At 40.1% G+C, this 18,902-nt stretch overlaps 1 protein-coding gene across 12 annotated transcripts in view; it reads left to right on the top strand.

The window, feature by feature from the left end:
* The window catches only part of LOC129763115 (stromal interaction molecule homolog), a 59,104-nt gene that overhangs the window by 8,987 nt on the left and 31,215 nt on the right, over positions 1-18,902 (top strand). For 4 of the 12 annotated variants that reach the window (XR_008740796.1, XR_008740795.1, XM_055761898.1 and 1 more), the window contains exons 2-4: positions 1,887-2,161; positions 3,099-3,604; positions 16,035-16,213. Coding sequence is in view for 10 of the 12 variants with exons in the window: in XM_055761898.1 (XP_055617873.1) it covers positions 2,082-2,161; positions 3,099-3,604; positions 16,035-16,213 (765 nt within the window). In the remaining 2 variants the exon portion in view is untranslated. Of the gene's footprint in view, positions 1-1,886; positions 2,162-2,601; positions 3,605-16,034; positions 16,214-18,902 lie in introns of all 12 variants that reach the window. The other 8 variants (XM_055761894.1, XM_055761895.1, XM_055761892.1 and 5 more) reach the window with 8 other exon arrangements.

The following is an 18,902-nucleotide window of genomic DNA, read 5'->3' as shown; positions in this document are numbered from 1 at the left end:
TACAAATCAGCAGACTGCGTCGGGCAAATCTTTTAGCACAAAACGCAAGCAATGACAGCTGATGAGAAGCAACGCACAACGCGGCATTCTGTTTCCACCTTTAATTGAAATTTGACCCCTTTCCTGTTGACCGATTGATCTGAAATTTGGAGCACACCTTTATCTCTGCAGTCATTATAAAACTGCGTATTTCATGATCTTGAAAATCCAAGATGGCTCATCAATATGGGTATCAAATGAAGGACTTGACTAGCAGAACACAGTTATTTATTTTTATTTATTTTATTTAACCAGAATACATGACATAAGACATTTGTCTTTTAAAGTGTCACTAACGCAGCAAAATTGTTCACACAATGACTAGCAACCATTACTACATATTATTCAACTTAAATCTAATCTTTTGATTGAAAAATGATAAGCAGCCATTTTTGAACATTACTTCATGTTTCATACGTCTCAAATTGGAAGGTAAACTATTCCAGTTCACCACACTCCTCACTACAAATGAATTGCCGTACATAGCTGTACTATGGATAGGTACCACAAGGTTGCAGGTCCGCTGACTTCGAGATAGATGTAGTTTGGAGAACAAGTAGGTAGGTCTCTGGCGATTCAATATCCTGAATAGAAACAAACAAACACGCATGTTGTAGATGTTACGGAAGGGGCAACCAATTAGATCTTTTTGCAAAAGGCGCACTGTAGCCATACGATTTAAATTGAACACGTATCTCATATAATCGTTCAATGCCACTTCTAGCATTGATCTCATCGCAGACTTCATGTTAAAGTGTATTACATCTCCATATATAAAATGCGACAGTATTATTAACGTTTTAAACGGCTTCATTTTGATGTTTTGCGGAAAATCAGCAGTCGATGTTCTCAGACTACGAAGGCAAGAATAAATGTTGCCACACTGCAACAAAACAGTTGTTTTCCCATCCAAGGTTGCTCTGGAAGATGACACCAAGATTATTTGCATGATTACTGAAGTCCATGTCAGTTCCCTCAATATTCACTCTTGGTAATCCGTCGAGGAAACGAATATTTCCGAACATCAAAACTTTCGTCTTCGTAGGATTTACTTGAAGTGTGTTCTCTCTTGCCCAATAAATTACTTGTTCTAGATCACGGTTAATACAGAGTATTAATTGCTCAGCTGACATGCTAGGCTGTATACAGAATAATTGAACGTCATCGGCCATGAGGGTCCAAGTACAGATCCCTGTGGCACGCCAGAGGTGACCCGCAGGCTATGTGAATGAGCATCTCCACAATAGACAGTTTGAGTTCTATCTGTAAAGTATGATTGTATCAGCGAAATAGCAAAAACTTGCGTCATTTTTTTTTAGTACTTTGTTCAGATTTATATGCCGGATAACACACCTTCAATGTATTGTATGTGCCATGCTCTAGAACACTTGCACCCATAGTGAAAGTCGGAAAAAATCAAAATCGCAAAAGGAAATTCAGTCCATGTGTTTTTCTTCTGCTTTAACTTTTTGTTTTGATGATGTGGCCGTCAACTTCGAACGATTTGTGTTTTTATTGACATTTTTAAAGACAGGCCGATAGGATTTAAATTTTTAAGATAGGCGGATTCGATGGAACCAAACTACACGTTATCGGCTGTTACGTTATCTGGACCATAAACTTTTAGCTGCCTAGCCTGCATTTCTTCATCGAAAACGAATTTTAAAATACACCACAACAGTGAAAATAATAAACTATATTAGTTGAAAAGGTGGCATTTTACTCTTTCAACCAATTGTATTGATGTTCGCATGTTTTGCGCTTGGCATCCCTGCATCGAGATTGACAGACCAACATTAAAAAATATCAACAACTCGAACTGATCGTTTTTTCTATTATCTTTTCAGTGGAACAACCCGGAATCGCACGACCTGCAACAGAAAATCAGCGTGAGAGAGTGAGACAAGACAAACGTCGTATCTCACCAGAATCAAATTTGACAGTTCGGCGCTATTTATTTTATTTTATTACATTTCGCTGCTCTATCGACTCCGTGACACTGACTAATGACGACGGTGTCGCGCGTGCGGCTGTTTCTGTGAATGTATATTCAACGTGACGAAGCAGGGAAACGCAATAAAAAAAAATCGTGGAAAAAAGAACCGATGAAGGTGTGGATGAAGTGAGTGTGTGAAGCAGAGGAAAAACTGTCTCAGGGGGTTGTTCTCGGCGATAGTGTATACGCGTACCTGTTCTCTGCTAGACGTGTCACGATCCGCTGCTGTTAAGTGTATTATATCCTCCAATAGGGATTGTCCCGTAATCGCCATCGTAATCATCATTGCAAATTTCAATAATTTTCGATCAGCTCAAAGCTCTCGGTCGTGCGCGCGCGTTTGTTTGTGTATTTGTGCCTCTATTTTATATCATTATTTTCGTTTGCTTCTTTACACGTAATTATTATTCCTGGGTGGCCCTCGAAAAAGACGGGCGAAAAGTGTCGCGGATTTTCGCTGGAAAGGTGATTGCATGTGGTGCAAATTCGCATTCGTCCGGAGGAGGAGGAGCGAACAGTGAAGTGTTCAGAGAAGAAACGTTCAGACGGAAAAGTCTTATTTTTAGGTGTCATTTGCCGATACATATACATACTGTCTATTGCTGAGTTTCGTGTATTTTTTTCTATCTCGTTTCGTTTTTCTCATTGTGTTCGATCTCTGCGTACGTGAGTGAGTGGGAAAAAAAGCGAGATAAATAGGCAGCAAGAGGGCATAAACGAATGGGATTCGATGATTTATAAGTCAGAGTTAGAATAGTGAACAACAACGGAGATCTTTCAGTGGAAATCAGTTTGAACGCGTATGGATAAAGACTGCGGAGCAGTCCGAGCGCTGTCTGCGATCTGTGTTAGCAGCAGCCGACAAAGGTGAAGGTCATACGGCTGCGAAAGTATACGTCTCTGGATGCGAGAGAAATCCCGGGAAGCTGCGCCAAACAAACCCCCGCACAAATCACCCAGCAGCCAGTCAAAATTCGATCCCAATGATGAAAAACGTTCGATGATAGTGGATCGAATTTCCTCTCGTTTGGCTTAATTTGTGTTCTCTAAATCTAACTTCCAGTACAGTATACAGAAGTTTGATGCAACGCGACATGAAAGCAATGCACTGCTTCAGAACAACAACCGTACTGTTCTCGTCCGGACGAGGCCGTTTTCCTGTTCCTTTGCTGATATTGCTCGCTTTGTCGATCGCGTTCGTATCGAGTCTAGCCAGTGAAGTGCAAAGCGATGACATTCAGCCCAACACAAGGCCAGTATACTCAGCACAACAGCAACAACAACAACAGCACAAAGCCCCTACACATCATCATAATGATCGCGGTGGGTCTCGAGGTGACCCGGTAGGCTCAACTCCGCTCAGTAGTAGTGGTAGCAACGCTCAATCAGATGGAAGCCCTCCGAAATTGTCATCGTCTTCCACCAGCAGTCAGACTGGCAGTACCGTTAGTTCCTCTCAACAACAACAACCCTCGCCACCTTCGCACCCATCCAGCCGGATGCTGGAGACACGCAATTCGTACGCTGTCCTGAGCCAGGCTATGTCCCAGGCCGTTCATCACGAATTCGGTATGTATCATGAGGAGTGTTGCGTTTTGTTGTGATTAGTCCTGGTTTTTTCTTTTTCTCGTTAGTTTGGCTTTTATTTCAGAGCACATTTCCCCCCAGCCCAGCTTGTGTGCGACCACCAACAATACCACCACCACCACAACTAGCACCCCCCTTAATAACACCAACCCCAAGGCTCAAGGCTGCTGTTGTGCGAACCGCCATAATAAGGCACACAGCCAGCCTGCCTTGAAAGCAAACCAAAACAAAACACGCACCGGAAAACAACACAATGCTACCGCAAGCGAGAGTGGCGCACTTTGTTTCGGAGGCACTGTCCCTTTACTTTCGCAACCTTCCGCGCGTCCCACGGTATCAAATTGTCTCTTTAGCACCTGCGGGGTTCAGTGAGCACACACAGAGTGTTAGCTGGGTAGAAGCACATTAGCAATGCACTTCTCGCTGATTATACACAGTTTTTTTTTATTCTTCACACTCTGTTGTATTTATCGTTGATGTGTGTTCTAGAGTTTCACTGCCACAGTCGGTATTGAATTGGTTCCACCGTTTCGAGTGCGCTGCGGATAGTTACGGTATGACATGATTACGACGGTAGAATTGATTCGATGTATCGGATGGAAGTCGGCCACCATAATTAACACGCCCAAATGTTTGCGACCAATTGCTGTGGGGGTCGCTGAGTTTGTCCACTGATAGACTTTTGGACTTCACTATGAATCTACCAAAACGATTGTGCATTGAGTACAAGACCTGAACAAGACAAAAATAGTCCAGAGATGCCAACCTTCCTGATTTCCCAGACTTTTTGGCACGTTCCCTAATGTCCTGACAAAATCAATTTTGCCTGATTCAGATCAGATGGTTTCCTGATTTTTGTACTTTTACTTCATCAGAATGAAAATTACCCATTGGTATTCCTGTGAATATTTTACTGGTTCGAAATGAGAACTGTCATTAAAGCTCTCCAGCCTGCACTAGGATTGGGCGATCCTCATAGAAAGATCGAACTTATCGAATCGATTTTCCAATTGGCTTAGGGATCGAACCACTGATTAAATCGGTACTAAAGAATTGATCTTTGCTGAATCGATCTTTACCGAATCGATTTTTGAAAAATTAAAAGCTTTTTTTCGAATATGCTTGTTCTGTATGAAAGTCGTCTTTTCGTTAAACAGGGAATACAAATTTTATATTTTTATTTGAATATCAAGAGCATTTTGTTTTGTTTCTCAGCATGAAGGCCATAGCCACAGGGCATTCCTCTTGTGCTGTCAGGTAGTCGTTTTATTAAATAAATTAATTGAAAAAGCAAAATCAGAAATTCAACAACCGCCCAAAACTCAGCTGACAATAAGAGCCAATCGTGCCATACATATGTCATTTAGTCGAAGTCGATTCTTGACTTTGGAGCCAGATCCAGAAAATAATCTTTCGCCTGTAATTGATGTCAACATCAGGTTCAGTGATCCTATGCGCAATCGCTTACAGTTCATCCCCTCAGTAGCTGCCACTAGTTCCGTCTCTGTCAGCATTTGGACAGAAGTGAATCGTAGAAGAAGCACTCCAAACGTTGACATTATGTTCAAAAAAATGTTAGGTGACATTTGGTGAGATAAAAAATTGATGTATACTGAAAAACAAATTTACAAAAAGATCGAAAAGATCGAAAGCAAAAAAATCGATTTTCTCGATTTTATCGAGTACAAAAGATCGATCCAAAAAAATCGAAAATCGGAATTGAAAACGGAAATCGGAATAAGTAACAAGCATATAAATCTTAGACATTTCATCTTTCGAATAAAGTGATTATCATACCACTTCGTTTAGCCGGAAAAGAATTATTAACGCTCAAGGGGGAATCGATTCCTCCTCGGAAATACCCAAGCCCCGAAAATTGGAATCATCGTTGATCCGGAGCAGAATTATTAACACTTGAGAAGGAATGGATTTCTCCTAGAAATTACACAGCAAAAATAGGACCCCCTTCCCAACAATTCCAACTTCCCAATAACTACAATCGATTGCAGCATTCGTAAACAAATAATTTTATAATGCTGCTTTCATAAATGTGATTTCTTCGATATCTTATATAATATCCACTACACCATATCATATCGTATTCTTCACTATCAAATCCATAGTCAATGGCGCCCATCGGTATCGAATTATCATCGACACCACGTTTTTCCCTAAATGCTTCGTTCGGTTCAACTACAGAAGAGAAATAGATTTGGAAAAGAAGAGCATAATGCATAGGCGTCTGAGTGCGACCATCCTCATCTCACATCGCCGCATCAACTAAATGGATTTCGAGAGCGTATGCAAGTTTATATACGGTTTTAATAACCTGTTTTCAAAGCAATTTTTAAGCTATTAAAACAAGTTTTCGGGTCAATTTCGGTCTTTCGAATGAAATGATTATCATACCCCTCCGTTCAGCCGGAAAAGAGGTATTAACGTTCAAAGCCTTGCAGCCCAGCGTCACTCTCTCGTTTTCGAAACTTTGAACTTACACCCCGGTACCGAAATGAAAGACGCAGTCCTACGTCAAAGATCGGAAATCGGAATGAAAAAGGTCGATCTTTTAAAAATTGATTCGAGATCGCCCAATCCTACAAGGGACCCTAATCTCTGAAATCAAGAGGGTAACCTCCATTCCAAGCTAACCTTGTCGAAGGAAAATGTTGTTAATATGGAAAGCGCAGGAAGTGGTATTCTAGGTTCCGAAGATCAATACGAGTCACTGACTGACAACATTCTTTTACTTGGTGATTTCAATTTGTCCGGTATTAGGTGGACTCAGAGTACAAGTAAACACTTGTATCCATATTCTTCACGCTCATCTATGAACTGTTTAACCGAACGTTTACTAGACAGTTTTAGTGTTGCCGGTTTGTGTCAAATGAACGGAATCCTCAACGATAATAATCGTATGCTCGACCTATGTTTCACCAATTCAGAAATGGTTCACAACACAACGGTGATCAAAGCTCCTTCCGCTTTAGTTAAAATATGTCGTCATCATCCTCCGCTTCTTGTTTCGTTGATCGAAACGTCACCACTCGTCTTTATTGAAACCATCGAATCTACTTACTACAATTATCGTAAAGCGAATTTTTCATCAATGAATCGTTTCTTCACAAGTATCAACTGGGACGACATTCTGATTGACAGCGATATAGAGGTAGCCACGCAGTCTTTATCTAATGTTATCCTCTATGCGATTGATCGATTTGTCCCCAAGAAAACAGCCTGCAACTCCCGTTATCCGCCATGGTCTAATCATCTTTTGAAACGTTTGAAGAGGGTAAAACGTTCTACTTTGAGGAAATTTTCCAATCTCCGTTGTGCTTTTTGGAAAGCCCGTTACTCAGAAATCAACAAAGACTATAAACAATTGAACAGAGCGCTGTTTGGAGCTCATCTGGACCGTGTTCAGAGTAATCTGAGAAAGAACCCGCAAGAATTTTGGAGATTTGTTGATGTACAGAGGAAGAAGTCAGGACTACCAACCATAATGACACGCAACAATGTGGATGCTTCAAACAAAATAAGCTATTCCGAGAACAATTCAGCAGCGTTTTCGTTAGCGAAAGACTTCACAATGAGCAAATTTATGAAGCCGCCAGTAGTGTACCTTGCCTACCTGCTATCTGTATTAATCCTGCTATAAGTTCCAGCAAAGTACAACTTGCGTGTTTGGATCTTAAGAGATCTTCGAATCCTGGACCAGATGGCATCCCTTCTATCGTATTGAAAAAGTGTTCAAGCATACTCTCTTCACCGCTAAGTCTATTGTTCAGTCGCTCACTACGCTGTGGAGTTTTCCCGAAGGCATGGAAAAATTCATTCGTTTACCCCGTTTTTAAAAAAGGCAGCAAAAAGGACGTCAAAAATTATAGAGGTATCGCTTGCCTTTGTTCTATCTCCAAACTATTTGAGATAATAGTTTTGGAATTCATCTCACATGCCTGCACTGCCTGCATCTCGCAAAGTGACGCAAGCGCCAAAATTGACATTTTCCTTTTTTTGTTATAGATCGATGAAGAATTCCAAATGCTTTCAAACAACTGCGAAGTTTTACAGAAATGTGAAAAAATGACCCCGTAAAAGCCTAAAAACGGAGTGGCGCAAGCGCCATTTCCACTGTGATGTGGCGCAAGCGCCATTTTCCCTATGGTGTGACGTGATTTAATTATGATGGGAAGTGATTTTCTATCTGATCTGATAGCATAGAATGGATTAGCAGGGACAGCAAATTTCACATAAAAACATCTTCCGTAATGAACGTTTAGCATAATGAAAATCACTTTTCCGAAAAGTTCGTCATGTCAAATATTTTAATCCAAAACAGTCCATCCCCATGCAGTGCTACATTTATAATAGGAATTTGTTTCAGAACTACAAATAATGTACTTTGCTCTGTTTATAAATCTCGTCAAATATTTAAATTCATAAAATCAAACTCACCTCAAAGGAAAAAAATATCCTTGATCGATCACATATTGCACATAAAAATTGTAACTAATTAGTTTAAACTCATCAATTTAATTGTTGATTACCAGAATTGATGTCTTTTGATGGCAATGATGTCTTCTATCCTCAGGTATCAAGCGATAAAGCTTCTTGACGCTGTTTACTTTCTCACATGCTCATTTCTCTTTCGGATGGATTGAAGCTGAGTGTTGATTGAAGGGTAAATGTCGGATTTGGTGAAAAGCTGCACTTTTATAAATCCTCCATCGAAACGCATCTTGTAACAAAACTTAAAACATACTCGCATAAACTGTATCTGCTTCACATCGGATGATTCTGGACGGGATTATCTTATGTTTTCAATGTTTCCAATTGTATTTTGGGTTGGATAAAAATGGTACTGTCTATAACTGTTACAATCGGGTTCTGAACTATGTTAGCCTGTTCAACCCATGTTACAAAGTCGGAAAATGTGTGGAACTTTTCTCCCTGATGCTTTCTCATGCTCCGCTCAACGGCAGCATTTTGGATAAAATAATTGGAAACAGATTCTCGCATACATTTATGGATGAACGCCAATCGGTTGTGGAAACAGCGATTAAAATTTGCTGTTCCCACAACAAATTGGCGTTGGTAAAATAGCTTAAATAAAACGGCATTTTTTTCAAATATCAAGTCGATGGCAATGTTTTTCCATCAAGTGTACACAATTTGAACAGATCAGATTTTCGTAATGTACGCGTAAGCTGATTATACATGCAATTTTACGAAAAGTCTCGTACTGAAAATTCTTCCCTCTGGCGCTTGCGTCACTTTGCAAAATTACGGCAGTGCAGTAGTTACATCTCCGACCAACAACACGGTTTCGTGCCCAGAAGGTCTACTTCTACAAATCTGGTGCTGTACACATCGTTCATCGCCCGCTCTCTGCAGTCTCGTAACCAGATCGATGCTGTTTATACAGATTTTTCGGCCGCGTTCGACAAAATCAATCACGGGTGACATCGGGCGTACCTCAAGGAAGTCATCTCGGTCCTTATATATTCCTGCTTTACCTCAATGATATTAATCTTTGTCTAAAGTGTCCCAAACTTGCATATGCGGACGATTTTAAATTGTTCTACACTGTGAATAGTGTCGACGATGCGATATTCCTACAGCAACAACTCGATATTTTCTCTGATTGGTGCGAAACCAAAAGAATGGTTTCAAATCCAGCAAAGTGTTCAGTCATATCGTTCACGCGGAAACGATCGCCTGTAACATTTTCGTATAAAATACGCAATATCTCTTTGAAACGTGTTGTAACTATCAAGGATCTTGGTATCGTCTTAGACTCAAAGCTAACGTTCAGCGACCAGATCTCATACATCACCACCAAGGCATCTAGCATGTTAGGTTTCATTTTTCGCATCACAAAGCAATTCAAAGATCCACATTGTATCAAAGCTCTTTATTGTGCTTTAGTGCGCTCTCATCTTGAATATGCGTGCATAGTATGGTATCCCTACTACCAAAATAGTGTCCAGCGAATTGAGGTGATCCAGCGGAAATTCGTCCGTTTCGCCCTACGCAACTTGCCCTGGAGCGATCCTTCGAACTTACCCAGCTATGAGGATCGTTGTAAATTGATCGGACTCGATTTGTTGAGCTTACGTAGAGATGTAGCGAAGGCAACATTTATATCCGATCTAAATTCCTCGAAAATCGATTGTGCTGATCTTCTTCAGTCGATCGATTTTAATATACGCCCTCGTAACCTGCGTTCACATACATTTCTCTGCCTTCCTCACTCTCGCACAAACTACGGTTACAACGAACCCGTATCGAGTATGTCTCGTGTATTTAACCGCTGTTACTTATCTTATGACTTTCACTTATCTCGCGCCAGCTTAAGAAAGGCATTCTTGACCGCTCTTTCCAGTTAGGCATAGTTTTAAGTAGATTAAGTATTTTAAGTTATTGATTTATTAGGTATCATTAGGGCACTCATGTTCAGGCCTGTTGATAGTAATGAATAAACAAACTAAAGAGATAGGAGCTACATGCACTTGCCACGTTCGGGTCGTCCACGTGTAATCAAAAATGTTTAGTAAGTCCGCGATGACGTTAGGAATAATTTGCGGCAGTTAACAAGGTTGTTGGCCAGTAGATATCGGTGTTCAGCTATGTTACTGAGATGGGTTGAGCTGTGAGACAGCTATGTTGGAGAGAAACCGGTGTGAAAACTGAAATTCTCCATGTCCCCAGCAAATTTGAGTTCGTTTTCGCTTATAAATTCTTGGAAGTTCTTGATTTGGCAAGGGATTTGTAGCTGTGGACAAAAAACTGAGGTTCTCGTCACAAACAATACAATGACCTTGAAAATGTATAGGGAAGAGTGTCTGCAGAAACGATTTCTTCCGTTTATTAAAGTTCATAAAGTTCCAGTTGAAGTTTTGACCAGGTTTGGGAAGCTACCACTACAGTCGAGAGGTGGGGTCGCCTGGTTCAGATAGCTTTTCATCAATACGAATGCACAGTCAGTAGTGCAATTAAGTACATCAGAATCATTTACTTCTGTGTTTGCAAAGTCATGGCTTGGTTTAATGAATAGGGGCTGCAAATTCTGGACTGATTAGATTGTTTACCAGACCAAAACCCCATCAAGAACTTATGAGGAGTGATCGTACGAATAGAAGATGCAGCATACAAGCAGTATGAGTGATTTGGAGAGCTTAAACGATAAGTTTCCTCTGCGTTGAACACACAGATACACACTACAACATGGCGCAGCTTGGTCGAAACCACCCTGAATGGGTTATTTTTATTAGAATGCATCGAAATTTTTGTAATAGATTATGTTCTTCGTTACAAGTAAATTTGATGAACGTCCTTTTACGTTTGATATGATGCCTTTACATTTCCCTCTGAAATTATTGCACATCTCATGTTTACGTAGTTTTCGAACTGCGAAAGTTCATTCACTTCTATTGTCTGAAATGACGATTTTCCCAGGCTTTTCAGTTTAAAAGTACGTTTTAGCGAAACATTCCGGTCTGCACAACGACAAGCGAGTACAAAAGAACTCAAAAGTGTTGAGTCAACACCAAAAAATACCCCCGACTTGTATGTATTTGCAAAGCGGATTCCCCCAGGCACATTAATTTTGAAGTCCGTGTTAGGGAAACACAGCCCGTTGGGAATAAATATACCCCCGACTTGCATTTATATTTGCAGAGCGGATTTCCACAGGTACATCGATTTTGAAGTCTGTGTTGGGGAAACCGTAAATCGGGCCAATCAAAACTTGGCAGTTTAGATAATGCTTGGCGTTTAGATAACGCTTGATATTTTATAGTTATTCAGTTGTTCATCTCATGAAAAAAAAATTATTATTTGTGATAGATGCGTAGAAATATTTCCAATCAATTGATGCAAACATCTTTCCGATCTGTTAAGAAATGTTCGAGTTATAAGCATTCGAAATACGGGTAGGGTTAGCACACAAATCGGCAGAACAAATGCATGGGAAAAAAGAAAGTTCTTCCAGTTTTCATGAATTGAAACCGTTTAGAGATTAGCGAATTGTAATGTATAGCATATCAAACAAATCTTATAGAATATCCGATTCGATTGGTTTGCAAATCATGAGAATTCGCTCACATTGAAAATAGTTATTAACGTTAACTTTATTTCATAAAAACGTGACCTGTTTTCTGATTTGGCACCCTTCCTGAAAGACGTAGTTCTACGTAAAAATGAGCGGTTCTATAGTTGTGAAACGCAGTGTAGTACACCACACCCAGCTGATCCCACAAAATAGACAGCATAACCTTCTGGCCGTGAATATTCCGCGCGACCGTCGATGTTGATTCATGGCCGGGGTATCCATACGTTGTCCGACGTTTAGGATTGTCGTAATGGACCCACTTTTCATCGCCAGTAACGATTCGAAACAAAAAACCCTTTCTTTTATGCCGTTGGAGCAGTTGTTCGCACCTGAAAGAACGGCGTTCGACGTCTCGTGGCTTCAATGCATACGGCACCCAATGTTCTATCTTTCAGATCATACCCATTGCTTTTAAACGATCTGATATGGTTTGCTGAGCTACTCCAAGTGATCTGCAAGTTCTTGTTGCATTTGTGGCGGATTTTGATCGAGTAAAGACTCCAATTCTTCATCTTCAAACTTTTTTGGCGGTCCGGAACGTTCTTCGTCTTCCAAGTAAAAAATACCACTTTTAAACCGTGCGAACCATGTCTGACACGTCCGCTCAGTTGGAGCACGGTCACCATAAACTTCCACCAAAATGCGATGACTTTCCGCAGCTTTTTTCTTCATATTGAAGTAATGAAGCAACACTCCCCGCAAAAACACTCTCGTTGGTACGATATTTGACTTATTCGAAGCGGCAAAAAAATATGTTGCTTACGCTTCAACTTTTTGACATGGACTGGAAAAGACGCGCAATGACAGTAGCTTTCCAACGAATGTCTGAAAATATGATTCACTGAATTAATAATCAAGTTTCGCCATCTGTTGTAAAACCGGAGAAACGTACCGGTACACCTAATACAAAAAATAAACTGAGCAAAAATAAGCTTTTCAATACGTCTATTCAAAATTTCAGCCGAATCGGACTCGTAGCTTTGTTTTGACCGTGTGTGGAAGCGGGCGTGTCTGCGGATTTTAGAAAAATGGAAATTCCGCCGTCGCGACGATCAAATTGGTCGAATTGCACTACGAACTGCTGCCCCATCCACCGTATTCTCCAGATTTGGCCTCGTGAGACGACGCTCGTAGCGAAAGGGTTAAAGAAGTTGGAGTGTCGCTGGGTCAAGTGTATCGAGCTAAAAGGAGACTATGTTGAGAAATAAATCAACACTTTTCCAAAAATTTTGTTTTTTTGTAGGCTAAGTACTTATCGGACTGCCCTCGTACATGCAAATATGTGGTTATTTCATTACCAAATGGATCATGCACTACGGACGACAAAACGAACGGGTAGATGGATTTTTAGCAGTTTCCTGGTCAAAAGTTGTATAAGGCCACGGGTCAAGGAGTGCCTCAAACAAATTCAAATTTGTTTTTAACATAATAATTTATAAGGAAAAATGTTTGAGAAAAACGCGTGCTACCAATGATGATAAAACACAAGAATCCTGTGGAGTGTTGGCAAACTTGGCTGGCTTTTAAAAAGTTACCATATACAAAATGTTTACCACCTCGAAAAAACACCCTATGCCAAATATTAGCTCAATCGGACTTAAGGGAGAGTGGCGCAAAGCGGTCAAAGTTTGAGTTTTTTGAAAATCGAAAAATCACCCAAGGAGAGAGTAAAGAAAATTGGGGTTTTCCAAAAAAAAATTGATGCCAAATGTCTTAAAATTGCATGAAACGTCGAGATCTAGTGTCATCTCGATTTTTTTTGGTCAAAAATCGACACTGGGTTCATTTTCGGAGTACGAGATGAAACATATGGTTTTAAGTGCCAATAAAAATAATTATCTCGATTTTTCGTTCGGAACTTGTTGCGAAATGTTGATTTGTACGATAATATACCCTATGTAAAATATTAGCTCATTCGAATTTCATTTATTAGTGTTTTAGCGTTAAAATTTGAGTTTTTTGAAAACCAAAAAATCACCGGAAATCGAGGTTTAAAAAAAATTGCTGTTAAATGTCTTAAAATTGCATGACACATCAAGATTTACAGTCATCTCGGTTTTTTTGTTGTTAAAAATCGATTTTTTTTTTGGATAACAGTAAATCTCGACGATGAATGCAATTTCAAGACATTTGGCATCAACAATTTTTCTTTAAAATCCCGATTTTCGGTGATTTTTCGTTTGTCAAAAAAACTCAAATTTTTACGTCTGTGACACTAATAAATGAAGTTCGAATGAGCTAATATTTTGCAAAGGGTATATTGTCGTGCAAATCAACATTTCGCAGCAAGTTCCGAATGAAAAATATTGTTATTGGTCCCAAAACCATCCGTTTCGTATTCCGAAAAAAAAAACCCAGACTGTCCCGGATTGTCATTTTTTGACAATAAAAAATTTCGAGATGACACTAGATCTCGACGTTTCATGCAATTCTAAGACATTTGGCATAAAAAAAATTCGAAAACCTCGATTTCCTTTACTTGGGTGATTTTTCGATTTTAAAAAAACTCAAACTTTGACCGCTTTGCGCCACTTTCCCTTAAGTCCGATTGAGCTAATATTTTGCATAGGGTGTTTTTTCTAGGTGGTGAACATTTTTTATGAAGTAACTTTTTGAAATTAGAGATGACCATTTTCATTGGCACCCTAATAAACACTCTCCAGTGATCCGGGGACTCAATCCACCCGATCGAGAATCTGATGCAAGATAATCGAAGAATAGTTCGCTCTTTCATCAGAACCAAATTGGAATAATTTGTTTTGTTTTTTTTTTCTTCTGAAAGCATTCCATCAGAGTAATTCCGAGACGGAGTTGATTTCTTGTGTGCTGATTCTAACTGAAGCAAGATTCAACTAAGGGAAATTAGAGATACGGTTTTGTCTTTTTTGACAGCTGCAATAAGAAAACAATAGCAAAAGAATGTAGGATTGCAAACGAAACGAAATGAAATCGGTCTTGGTTAAAACTTTCGCCATCAAGGCCTCAGTCTATTTGTAAAATGAAACAAACAAACCAAAATCGAAGCTCAAACCAAATATATGAACAAGTGATAACTCTTCCCAGCCGCCGGTGGCTTCAACGACTAAATCCGATAAAAGGCCACCCGTGGGGGTTGTTTACGCACCGAACAACAGCCGGCTGCTCCAACTCTGTAAATACAATTAACAATTTGAAACATTGCGCGCTCCATTCGCGTACCATGTTCCGTGGCCACGGTCTGACGTAGAGACCAAAACGGCGCTCACTCTGTTGGTTGGTGCTGTATTGTGTTGTGTTGGGTAAATGTTTGAACTGCCGAACCGAGATTACGACGCCGCGTCGGTGATTAGTGGTTTGTTTTGGACTGGTAAACAGTTGGATTTTCTTGTTGTTCAATTGAGCCGACTCCGAGAGTGGAAATTGTGAATCCTGGGTACATAAATTAAAACCAAGATGGGACGTTATGGTTGTCAAGATTGTAACCACCTTCGCTTTGTCAGTTGACGGGCGGTTTACCGCCAATTAAACACTTTGGCAGATACCCACTTGTTTGAAGTATGAATAAAGTACAGAATATGAACAGGTTGCCGTTCTGCGGTCGTCGTCATCGCCGCCCATAGCCCCGTGTGTGATTTTTCAATTTGTTCCAACAAGCAGCGCGCAGTACTGCAGGAGAATACAAAAGAGTAATTAAAACCAATAAAGCCAGTCGTCGACAGTCGATAAAAATTAATAACTTCACGAAGCGGGAAAAAAGATCCGTACAAAGCCATCGCGCATTTGAATTTGCTAAATTAACACCACAACTAAGAGAAGCACATACGAACACAATTGTTTGTCGATTGAGGAAGATGCACTCTATGACTAATGTCGCACAGTTACGCATGCACAAACGATATTAGTGACAATAAAACTGATGATTCTTGCCAGAGTTTCTACATATACGTTTTGGGGGAAGACAACATTTTCAAGCCGAGGATGCAACACCAGAAGGACACAGTTAAAACCCCTATCCGACCTTACAAACCAGAAAACAATTTCTCTCCACGATGGAAGAAGCTTTTGCGATCCTGTCCAAACCATCGTCGTGCCCCCTTTCAGCATCACCCGTGCCGTCATATCATGCCGGTCGTTGTGACTATATTCAGCCACATCTATAGTATACCATAAATCTCTCAGAATCTCATCAATTCGCCTGTCTGCCCGTCTCCCCGTCACCACAACCACCACCACCACCAATGCCACCAGCAGCGTGTGTTTGTATGATTCGCGCAATGCTCTCAATCACCCCCAGTCTACTATACGATTGATTTAAATCCTAAGATTTCTTGTTTTTAATTTCAGGCACCTACGGGAGCGGTTCGGCGGACGGTGCCTGCAGCCTGGATGATCTGGACTGTATCGCCCATCACGATCACCTCGGGATGGAGGCAATCCGCTCGCTCCACCGGCAGCTGGATGACGACGACAACGGAGACATCGATCTGTCCGAGTCGGATGATGTGAGTGAGAATTGTTTGCTGATTTGTTTTTTCTTAGTTTGGCTTGCTCTGATGAAATTAATTTGCTGAATTGAAGAATAACAGGCCAATAATGCTTTTGTTTTCACTAGCTTGATTTCTCAGTATGCTCTCGTCTAGTACTTTGCTTTATGGTCTTCTTGCGGATACATATTTTGACGTATTACTACTTCTTCAATTTCTGTACTGGAATGTAAATTCAAAGTTTCGAAAACGAGAGTGTTAAGTTGGAGGTGAAATGTTTTGAGCGTTGATATAATTCTATGACTGCTGCACGAAGTGGATGATAATACCTTCATATGAAAGATAAGATGTCTACGAGTGATGTTTGTTGCTTATTAACCCCAAAAACTTGATTCAATAGCTCAAAAAACTGCTTTGGAATCACACTATTGAAATCACAACAATCTCATTCGTTAACGATGCAGGTAAGCCGCGGACACTTGTACTCGTATGCATTTGCGCACTGGAATGTCTTCCCCTAACACGTACTACTAAATGAAGCTAACTTACGAAATCACGATTGACGATAGATGCAAGCTGCGGGTACTTTTGTACCTGTATGCATTTGTACAGATCGAAAATGGGGTTTCCTAGCAAGGACAAGGCTACCAAATGATTGTGCTCAAGAGTACTTGATTCCAAAATTTCTATACTGTTCGCTCCGACGGGTCATAGTTTCTAGTCCTACGTCAACAATGCGGCAGTGTCTTGGACACCATTCTTCTGGTTTTTTTGAATATTTTTTTTATTTTGCAATACACGAGAAATACCGTCTGTATTTCTACGCTTTCGTTCGTTGGTTCGAAAGTTCTCTCAATGGATCCCGACAAGGCTTCGTGTCACGAGCAGAAATTTGTTGGAATAAGAATAACTCTTGAAACCAACGCAAATAAAATTCAATTTGCTTACCAAATTGTAACTACATATACAGTGATAGACATTCGTTTAGTCGCACTGGAAAAAAAAACTTGAAACACTTACAAAAAAAGGACGTGCGTCACAATCACACACACACAAGGCGGCATCGGTGGATTTAAACATTCAAACGTCGTTTTTTCCCGAGACATACGTTTAGCCGCAGGGCAAAAAAATCGAGTTTTCGTATAATCACCAAGCCTTTATCTGTGTTTTTTGAAAAAATACTTGGGAATGTTCAATTTACAAGATAAATATTAGATGTGCAACGTAAGAAGTTGGTCAGATTAGTGATTTACGTAGAATTTAAAGGAATGGCGAAAGGCATTCTATTGACGGAAGAGAGGCGGAAAATAGTAAAGATATTCAGTGAACAAAAGTTTTCTAATCGCTCGATCGTAACAAAAATTGGTCTATCTGAGAAAGTGGTATGGAATTTCTTTAAATAATGCCAGAAATATGGGATATAACGACCAACAAATGGGAACACCAAAGTTACTTTGCGTCTTAAAGGTCGAAAAAGATACGAAGCAACCAGAAAACGATGTCCTGCTCATACATTAAGCCAGAATCGGTTGTTCCAGTAACGAAGAGGCATATTGTGCGCATCTTGAATGAGTCACCAAACATCATGTGGAAGAAACCTCAAGGGAAGCCGAAACTGACCGCCACCCATAAGCAGAACCATCTCATTTTCGCCCGGCAATACATGGAATGGAAACTAGAATGGAGAAATGTTGTATTTCCCGGCGAAAAAAGGATTTTTGGATGGTCCGGACTGTTACAGTTGCTATTGGTACAATTTAAGTAAACGGCATGTCGTGAAATCGAAGCGAAACTTTGGGGGCGGAAGTTTGACAGTGTGGGGAGCCGTTTCCTATCGCAGCAAGCTTCTCATTTGTTTCATTTTCACCCGAATGAACTCCGAAAAGTATCTTCAATTACTGGAGGACGTTTTGATTGGCCATATTGAGAATAACATTACAGAGGATGTCGTTTTTTCAGCAGGATTATGCATAGATCCACGTTTCCAAGCAATCGAAGGCATGGTTTGCCGAGATGGACATTCCGCTTCTTGAGTGACCTGCTGGCAGTCGATTGCAATTCCATAGAGAACCTATGGAGAATCTTGGCCGAGATGGTCTATGCTAACGGATGACAATTTGACAACATTTCCAGTCTCAAGGCAGTAATTTAGGAATGTTGGGCTATAATCAATATGGCAACACTTTTAAAGCTGTCTGACTCGATGCCAAATCGAGTTTTCAAAGTGATCTGAAATGGAGGATAACATACTAAATATTAGCTACCGATTGGGCTCGAAATTTGCCGCACAAATTTTCTTTTATTGAAATTTTAGGATGCGGCTTAACGAATGTCCACCCTGATTCTACATATAAAAGTGAATTTATCCTTTTTTTTTAGAATGGATTCGATGAAAATAAACAATAATCGTCTTTTATGAGCAAAACTGTACAAAGAATTGACTTATTTTCAAAAATATTGAGGAAAAATAGGGTGCGGCTAAACGAATGTCTACCACTGTATTACCTTCGAAACTTAGTACAAGAATTTCTCGAGTTTTGTTTGTAGTTAAAAAAAAGCCTATTTTAATGCAAAATGGCAAATGCGTAAGTTGCCCCATAGTGGGGGCAAAGATGCGCATCGTACGGGACAAAAGTGCGCACTTATTGAATTGTACTTGTGACAAAAATCAATGCTTTATCATAACCAGCGGAAGAAGCATCATTAC

The sequence above is a fragment of the Toxorhynchites rutilus genome, chromosome 1, assembly GCF_029784135.1.
Source record: "Toxorhynchites rutilus septentrionalis strain SRP chromosome 1, ASM2978413v1, whole genome shotgun sequence".
Taxonomy (NCBI): domain Eukaryota; kingdom Metazoa; phylum Arthropoda; class Insecta; order Diptera; family Culicidae; genus Toxorhynchites; species Toxorhynchites rutilus.
Note: the sequence above shows the minus strand (reverse complement) of the source record. Positions and strands in the feature narration are given on the sequence as shown.